A 9,434-nucleotide genomic window follows, 5' to 3' on the forward strand; every position below is an offset into this window, starting at 1 on the left:
CACTGAAATAATAGTGGGAGGAGGCAATGTAGTTGGGCGTCAAGCTCATTTTGACAAGGCGGAGTTAGAAGAATTACAAGTTTGATGGGGATGCGACCAACATCTTTCTGAGACTACAAAGCTGGAAGAGTCCAAAGAGGAAGAGTTAAGACATGATTCTAACACGGCAGACAAAAGTTATAGGGTTAATTGCAGATTGACCCCCCGCACTACAGCCCAATTGCGAACACCCCCCCAGTAGTTCGGTTGTTGCAGATACATCCTTTGACTGAAAGTTTTGACTCTTTCGCCCTCAAGGGGTATATTAGTACAAAACAAGCTTCTCTTCCTCTGAGGGTAAAAGAGTCAAAAAAATAACTCGGTCCGTCTACCTGCTATATGGGATCTATCTGCAATTAACCCAAATTATACTGTTTGTTGTATAACGACATTTGGCATCCATTCTTTTACCAGCATCAAGAGCTAGAAAAAAGTTCATCTTCTACAGAAAAGGGCATTCCTCTCAGGAAACCATTAAAAAATAGATCCTGAATTTGCTGATTTAAGTTACAAAATTGACTACTAACAGCAAATTATTCTTCATAAAAAAATCACAAAACCCCAGAAGCACAAACGTATTTGAAAATTTTAACTATCTGATCCAGAGGTGTGGTTCTCTTTTGGTGAAGCCCACTGTCGGCTAGCACGAGATTTAGTCCATGGATCAAGAGGGGTTCGTTGAGGAGGTGGTGGGGTTGCGGGTTTGGCTTCTCTGAGTTCATTCTCTCTGTCAACAAACCTGGAAAAACAACAGAAATACAATCATATAACTGAAATAAATACATAAATGGTATTGTTCTTCATCCAGCACATCATAACACTTCTGTGTATGTCAATATGAAAACAAGAAACAAAGTTATTCGATCTTCCATAACATGTATAACAATTTTTTTAGATGAAGAATGTAAAAGGCTATACTTATATAAAGGAACTACGAAAGGATTCATTTTGTCATTTTTAGTACAAGGCAGACATACTCCACTCTTTTTATCAAATAAAAATAAGAGAATAGGGGAAAACAAATGAAATGTAAGCAGAGAAAAATAAGCAACAAGGGTAACATTGCCTTAACCCAAATCGATGTTGGAAACACTCCAATATGTAAACTGCACGTCAACACCCAGAAAATTCTAAAAATAGTCAAAATAGGAAAGTACAAAATCATTTTCAATATTCAGATTTATATATATTTATCTCTACGTAAAATTATTTTATTATCATTTTTAAGCATTGCTGCTTCATCCCAAGCTAATGTAGTCTAATCCTGCCATGTCAGCCCCCAACAGTAATCTTCTCAATCCAAAGAAGTGCAACTATTGAGATCCATTGCACAAGGCCAAACCAACAAATAATACTCTCTTCTTCCATATTTGTATTGTGCCTATCTCAACTACCGAAGGACATACTGTCTCCTTCTATCTTTTCTGCGTCGGTGCTCATCCATCGACATGCGCAGTTCAGTTATAATCATTTGTTACTGATTTATATTAGCTATACCAAAATCAACTTCTCCTACAGAAATCACCACCATTATCATCTTCAAGAGATGCATTTCCATTTGAGAAAAAGGACCTATAACATAGAAGCCTTCTCACTTTGAGAGCCTTCAAAGATATTGTCATGTTTTATGGATGCATTTCAATGTGAGAAACAAATAAGAACTCTATGTCATTGAATCCTTCCTCTTCTTTTTCAAACTCATAGCCACACCAGGACTTGAAACTTCTGCAACATAATGCCACAGTTTTACCACCTGAGCCAGTAAGCATAACAGGAGCATTTATTATTGCATGAAATACCAAAGGCAACTACTACAGCTGTCAGATCATAGTTGATCCACTAGCCTATCCTCTTAGGAATAATAAAGTTTGCTCCAATACAATTTCATCAGGAATTTAGTATCAATGTTCATTTTTCCATTTTCATCCCTTGTTTTCTATAACCAGCAAGTCTAAAAAATTTGGAGGATGACTACTGATTAAGGGAGGAATAACCTCTGGATGACAATTGACCTTCCAATTTATTAGTTTTTTTCCTGGAATCTTGCTGCACAACCAGTACTATTCAACGGAATAAATAATTAGATGATGATGGTCATTTATTCTTCCATTAAGTTAGCATATAACTCATGCAATCAGATGCGAGTCAGCTGTAGTTTCAAATGGAAAGACTTTTTATGTACAGGACCAAATACAAGTGCATCCTTTTTCCTCGACAGAGCAGTGCTGCACTAGTGACTGAGGACGGAAGGGAGGATTCACACCAACCCATTTTATCAACGAGGGAGAATTTAAAAGAAAATATATGTCAATATGATCTCCTATGCTAGTAACAAAGAATTAGCAAATCTCCTACTCGTGAAAGGAGAAAAAAAACACTAGGTTGTCTCTTAATCATGAAGTAAAGGTTATTGAAACACCTATATAGTTCTTACGCCTTCCTCTGCATGAGTAGATAAGAAAACTTTACAGTGTATTGAACCTTTGTTTATTCTCAACTGATTCAACACAAAGCAGCATTCATACATGCCATTTCCTGCAAAGAAATTATGAACTTGAGGATAGATTAAGATATAAGGAAAGAGGTATTACTCGATGTACGCCATAGGAGCAGCATCTCCCATTCGTATGCGAGTTCGTAATAATCTTGTATACCCACCTGCTCTATCCCTAGTATTAGAGAAAAATTTTGAACGTGTTAACAACAACACACTTTGATAACAAGGAACAACGTAAATATGTGAAGAGAAGTTACTTATAGCGATAAGCTAACTCTGTGAACAACTTGTGAAGAACATCATCCCCACGAACAAAAGCAGCAGCACGCCTCGCAGCAGCTAGAGTACCCTGAAAAGAGTGAAATAACTATTGAGCAAAAGAATAGCCGGAACACTAAGCCGTATGGAAACATGTTGAACGTCAACTTCGTAAAGCTCGATGTTTTACTAATTACATAAGTAGGGCAACATAACCATACATCTTTCAAAGTCAAATCACGTTCTCCTATTTCCTACTGAAAAGATTTAATCAACCAAAGTCATGCGGTACAAGGTGAGCCATATAATACTTTGTTTTCATGGAAAATCGAGTGATGAACCAAAACATAGTGTCCAAAATCTCTTATCATTGTTTAATCTCTATAATACATTGCCTTGGCTTACGGGATCTTGTTTAGTTGTTGGGACAACGAGAAACATGCACAAAAGTTTAGTGGGGCACAAAAGTTTAGTGGGTTATCTTTTCTTTTCTTTTCTTTTCACATTTAAACCCCACATTGTCATTAGCTAGCTAGCTCTCGAACAATGCTAGCAGACAATTTCCCTTTCTATAGACGAGCAAATCCTAAATAAAAATGATTGTAATCTGACAATTACTAAAGAATAAAGACAATTTAATCCAAACCAAATAAATTAAATCTTGAATTTTTACTTGAACAACGCACCTCTTTTCCAAGCTGCACCATGTTATCAGCAACTCGACGCACTTCCTTCGCCTGACTCAGGACAACAATAAATTGAATAAAAATAATCCAACAATTATTCTTTTAAAAAAATTAAGCAACGATTCTAGTGAACACCGACAACCACCAACTGTTCGACAAAATGACACGACTGAGGGACGAAGGAGAGCAAGATTCCGTACCTTTGCAACGGTGGTCTCGATCCGCTCGTGCTTCACGAGTTGAGACACCATCGTCCTGCAAAGTTTTGGAAAAAAAAAAAACAAAATCAAAATCAAAACCCTAGAAATTTGAGTGAGGTTGGGATAGGGAAGGATCGAGAGAGGGTACTTGAGCATGGAGACTCGGTGGGCCGCGGGCCGGCCCAGCTTGCGGAACTTGGTCATGGTGGAGGAGAGAACGGGATCACAGCAGCAGCGGCCGAAGAGGGGAGGGAGGAGGGGCGGTCAGGGTTTTTGTTGAATCGGGCTTCGGCTTTGGGTTTTAATTTGGACTCGGATAGTGGGAGTAGGCCCATTTGGGCCTTGTTGTGAATCTTATTCTTAAGTCAGTAATAGGCCGACTAGCTTAAGGCCCGTTTCGTTGACAGAAATGTCAACGTTGTGGATTGTGAAGTAGCAGGAGCATATATTTTTTCTTTCACCCGCAATTTTTGGAAGTAGAGCGAATAGTAATTATTCTGTTTTAATTTATTTTTTTTGGATTGGCAATTATAAATATTTTAGGAATAGAGAAATGATTTTTCGATATTTTTTATTTAGAAATGGAGAGTGTTTATGTGACATTAAAATTGTTTTTAATTCCTAAATTGAACATATTTTATCTATTTTCTATGGTGTTTTTGAACTTTAAGGGGATGCAGAAGATGTAACTAGTATGGATGCCGCATAAGGGTCATGTCAGCATTTGCTGAAGTAACAAAAGGGCTTTTTCAGATGAACAAATATACTCATTGCTTGAAAGCATCAAAAAAATCATCAGCTTCTTTTGCTTCACGTGCATCATAATTACTTTCACACAAACAAACATATCTTTTAGGAGTTGTTTTGTTGTGCAAAAAATATCAGAAACAAGAATTAGATCAAATAACCAAATTCTAAAATATGAAGCAGGAAGTGGCGGAAGTAATATCTTTTTTGGAAAATTTGTCTCGAGGCCCCCAAAAGCAAAACTTTATGTGCCCTACCCTCGTGTATTATTTCCCTTGTGTTTCAGCACCAAATACAATGGGGTTTAATGATTTAGCCCCTTTTTACATTGTCAAAAAAAAACCAAGAAAATACCAAAAATACCCCTCGTAGTCTCCCCCCCCCTCAACAACTATGGTTCTCCTATCTCTTACCCCTCGTAACTCAACCTTCTCCCTAAATCCTCTTTGCCTTTGACATCGATGCCGCCACTATCGATGTTGTGTCTCCCTCCTCTCCCTCACCTAAACCTAGCCTTAACCTTACCATTTATCGCTCCTCTTCCCTTTTCTCCTCTCCTCTTACTCTCTCCTAACCCTCTTCCTCTCCCTCTTCATCTGCCCCTCTGACCCCGTCATCTACCTCTCTCGTGCTCCACTTTGCCACTACCGGCTTCGAACTCATGCTCAACTAGTTCAACAAGACCTCCTCTTCTCAGCTTGTCACCATCTTATCCTCTCTCGACCACCTACTCTCTGAGCTCCCTGCCATCTCCAACTTGATTATTTTGAGTAGTATGTTAAGTTGTTATATGATATGTAGCGGTTTGGAATTGCTTGTAAAGTGTTTGATGAAATGCCAAAAGAAAGATGTGTGAGGTATTTGCAAGTTTAAAGCTTTGGTTTGGAAACAAAGTTCAAATTTGTAGTCCGTGATAATGATATGTGAGTCATCTTATCATTTAAATGCAAAAGGAAAATTCAAAAGTTATGATCGAATGCACAATTGTGTTCAATTAGAAAATCCAATATTAGCCTTAGCCAAATAAAGACGAGAAAAATCACTTTAAAGCAAAAATTAAAGATGACAAAACATACATATTTCTATACAGTGTTGACTCAATTTACTCCAACCACTTCATAGATATTTCTATACACAAAAACATGCCCTTAGAATTCGGATGGGCTAAGACCCGCGCCAGGACACCTTTGAAACACTTCAAATTGCCAAAAACTTATAAAAGATGGATGACAATTTAAATGATTTAAGGGACTAATTTCAAAACGATTTATAACAATTGAGGGACGTAATCGCAATCCAACGTAAAAAGCGAGTCATTCGTAATTAACCATTTTAGGTGGATGCAACTGCATAAACCATAAACCTTGCCGCCGTCCCCCCGAAAATACCCGGCAACTCCCCAAGCATCTACGGCTACCATTTCAATAAAACTTGCCGCCGTCCCCCCGAAAATACCCGGCAACTCCCCAAGCATCTACGGCTACCATTTCAATAAAACCAATCCAACGGCCCAAAATCAACCCCCGACCCCTCGACAAAAAAAAAAGACCTCTCCTTTTTCTCATTTCACTCGCCAACCACCTGCAGACGTCGACGGCTGGAGCTCGAATCCATGGCCGCCTCCATCCCCAACACACTCTCTCGCCCGCCTCTCTCTTCAATCCCTCCATCGAAGAACCCTCTCAGTCTTCTCTCTCCCAAATCCCTTCGCTTTCCTCGGAACCCTAGCTCCAAATTCGCCACCGCATCGATGAGCATCGAGGCCCCTCAGAAGTCGACCAAGCCCTCGTTCTTGGATCGGAAGGAATCCTCTTCGGTCCTCCGGTTCGTGAAGTACCACGGCCTCGGCAATGATTTCATCATGGTGTTTAGCTTTTCAAATTTAGTTTTTGTGGGTATTTCTGGCTTGGGATTTTGGTTCTGATTTTGGTGGTTTAGGTTGATAACAGGGAGTCGATGGAGCCTAAGGTTACCCCTCAGCAGGCAGCGAAGCTTTGCGATCGCAATTTTGGGGTTGGTGCTGATGGGGTTATTTTCGCGATGCCGGGGACCAATGGAACTGATTATACCATGAGGATTTTCAATTCAGATGGCAGTGAGCCTGAGGTAGTTTGTCGTATCAAGGATTTTATCAATGTACATTTTCTTTGCCGTAGTTTGTTTAAGTTATTATAGTTAAAATACTGTAATATGTAGTTTGTAAGTAGCATTTTCACTAATTTTATGTTGTGTTTGATATGAATGGAGTTATCATGAACTCTATTTGTACTGCTTATTTTTGCGTGTTACGGAGTTGAGAAAAATCTAGTCTGATTGGACTTCTCTAAACTGTAATTAAGTTCATTAAGACTATTGCTAATTAAGCATACTTCAAGTATATATTTTTAGGGTTGAGAAAGTTAACTACAAAGAAACAGTAGTGGAAGCTTAACTTGCAAAGCCAAAGAGATCTAAATCCTCGACTGCAGTTTTCTAAACCACAGGTTCACTAATTTATGTTGTGCTTGGATACAGAGTGGGGTTACAAACTATATTTTTATAAGTTTCCTTTTTAGTTTTGCAGTTTATAAAAATTCAATCTGACTAGGGTTGTCTAAACAACAGGCAAGTCTTAACTTTTGAAGATACCCAAGTACAATTTATGCCAAAGAGTGAGAAACATAGATTTTGGAGTGATTGCTTAGTAGCATCATTTGGTGGTTAATGAGTGTGAATTTGTAGTCATCGTATTTTCAATGTGCTAAGGAGAAAGTTTCTTGTTTAATGTTTGGCCTGTACTATATCATACCCACATGTTTATGCTTCTCTTTTCTCTTATGTTTTATAGATGTGTGGCAATGGAGTACGTTGCTTTGCTCGATTCATTGCTGAGCTTGAAAATCTTGACGGGATTCAAAGGTAAATTTATTAATTTCAATCCTATTAATTTTAACATCTTTTGTTGATATAGTTTTTCTCTCTCCATGTTACATTGTTTTTTCTTTTGGATTTCCTCCATTTTGAAGCAGTTGTTTTAATTTATCATTTTTTATATTGACACTTCTAGTTTCTTCATTTTAATTTTTACTATATTTTTGCAGTTTCACCATTCATACTGGTGCTGGTCTGATTGTTCCTGNNNNCCCCCCCCCCAAAAAAAAAAAAAAAAAAAAGAAACACGCGCACACACAAAATGTTACAATGTTACATAATAAATTCAAAGTACTGAAACACCAACTTTTCATGTCTGAAACAATTCTAACTCTGAACTTCTAATCCTTGTTTATGTGTTGTCATTCCTTCCATAATCAAATTACAAGTAACATATATTTATAAAAGATCCTGTCAAATTTTTTTTTCTGTAGTTAGTGAAGTAAATATTTGTTATATTCTTGCTAAACGAGCTTTGTGCTTCTTGACGTCAAAGGCGTATTAAATCCAGCCTTTATCACGCACCTTTCAGGTAAAAGTAGATATGGGCGAGCCTGTGCTTGCAGCACCGAAAGTTCCTACGAAACTCCTAGCAAACAATAATGGAGCAGTTGTACAAGCTGAACTGCCTGTTGATGGGTTAACATGGATGGTGACGTGTGTTAGCATGGGAAATCCTCATTGCGTTACATTTGGTCCAAAGAATTCTGAGGTGATTATTTTTTAAACAGATACATGCTTATTCTAAATTACTGGATTTTCTGTATTATACAAAGAAGTAAATTTTGTTGCCTATTCTAGTTAATTATCTTGTTCATATCCAGTGATATTGAATTGTTTCGTCCCATCTAACGCTATCAGATCGCATGCTTTCTAAATATTTTTAGATAAATGGGCCAGTAATTATGTTGATGGCAGGAAATATTAGTTACTTTTGGTCTTTGCTTTTTATAGGCAAATGAACTTTGTAAGGACCTTTGTGATTTCAGAAGTATTATATGAGAAATGACAGTTTCATGCTATGATTTATAAGTTACTCATACATGTTATCTTATTGTATTTTGGATTCATCTACTATATCAATTTAGTTTGAAATAATTTTCATGTATGTTTAATTTCATTAATCACGGTTGTTAATAGACACATCCTTTCTAAAATCTGAGCATGGTATCCACAGTCATTTATTCAGCTTTTTTTTTTTGGTTCAGAATTAAAAATTTTTGAGTGCATGTATTGGAGCTTTCGATATAAAAGCTCTAGATCCATTTTTCTTCTTTGCCTTTTCCTGAATGGGAACAACACAGGCCCTTTGGCCGATGTTTTGTGCCTTTGGGGTGACTGAAGTTCCCTATACTATACTAATATGCTTTCTTCCCTCTTCGTCTAGATTTCTTCATAGTCTAGAGGAATCAAAGATTGCATATATGTCATAAGTTCAATCATATTTTCAATCTACAAAGTGCTAGGGACCATGATGTATTCACTGTCCGACTTCACCTCCCCTAGCTGTATTTAAAAGGCTCATGCATCTAGCATCATGTAATGTGTTGGGCGCAGAGTCATGCCCTCACGCCGCGGAAGCGATATTACCTGAGAGATAGCCCTGGCTTTTGTTGTCACAAAAGCACAAGCCAACCTCTATATTCCCGTTTCTCAAAGGAAACAAGAATAGAAAGGGAAATATCTCAACAAAGTAAAATATACACTCTTCCTCTCATCAGTTCTAGGACTAAATTGTCGAGGGAACCTACAAACAATAGCCAACACTCAGAAAAACAGTAAATACACGAGATTTACGTGGTTCGGCAAACTTGCCTACGTCCACGGGAGGGGGATTACACTATGAGGAGAATACCAAACTTGTACAACAACCCACAAGTTCTCTCTTCTCACTTCCTCTCAAGTTTCTCACACTCACTCAAGATTTTTCCCACACCACTTTCCCATCTCACTGCCTCTCCTATTTATAGGATAAATGGGTGGGTGTGTGCCCTGCTGGATCCAGCTGGATCCAGCAGACGGAAGATAGGCCGAAGATAGGGGAGCGGCTATTTCTTCCCCCACGTTCCCACTCAAAGCCGGGAACGGCGGGGAGCG

At 38.1% G+C, this 9,434-nt stretch overlaps 2 protein-coding genes across 2 annotated transcripts in view; one reads left to right on the forward strand and one right to left on the reverse strand.

Moving 5' to 3' along the window:
* Nucleotides 418–3,938, reverse strand: LOC109822403 (50S ribosomal protein L17-like). Its single transcript, XM_020388600.1, has 6 exons — nucleotides 3,829–3,938; nucleotides 3,681–3,735; nucleotides 3,481–3,531; nucleotides 2,794–2,885; nucleotides 2,631–2,708; nucleotides 418–778 (listed from the first exon to the last, which is right to left on the reverse strand). Exons 1-6 carry the CDS (start codon nucleotides 3,882–3,884, stop codon nucleotides 628–630), a joined length of 483 nt encoding a protein of 160 aa, XP_020244189.1. The 5' UTR covers nucleotides 3,885–3,938; the 3' UTR covers nucleotides 418–627.
* LOC109819887 (diaminopimelate epimerase, chloroplastic) overlaps nucleotides 5,963–9,434 on the forward strand; it is a 5,639-nt gene continuing 2,167 nt past the window's right edge. Inside the window, exons 1-5 of the mRNA XM_020385853.1 lie at nucleotides 5,963–6,291; nucleotides 6,366–6,533; nucleotides 7,255–7,325; nucleotides 7,508–7,545; nucleotides 7,841–8,049. Coding sequence (XP_020241442.1) covers nucleotides 6,040–6,291; nucleotides 6,366–6,533; nucleotides 7,255–7,325; nucleotides 7,508–7,545; nucleotides 7,841–8,049 — 738 coding nt within the window. The 5' untranslated portion in view covers nucleotides 5,963–6,039. The remainder of the gene's footprint in view (nucleotides 6,292–6,365; nucleotides 6,534–7,254; nucleotides 7,326–7,507; nucleotides 7,546–7,840; nucleotides 8,050–9,434) is intronic.

The sequence above is a fragment of the Asparagus officinalis genome, chromosome 8 (genome assembly GCF_001876935.1).
Source record: "Asparagus officinalis chromosome 8, Aspof.V1, whole genome shotgun sequence".
Taxonomy (NCBI): domain Eukaryota; kingdom Viridiplantae; phylum Streptophyta; class Magnoliopsida; order Asparagales; family Asparagaceae; genus Asparagus; species Asparagus officinalis.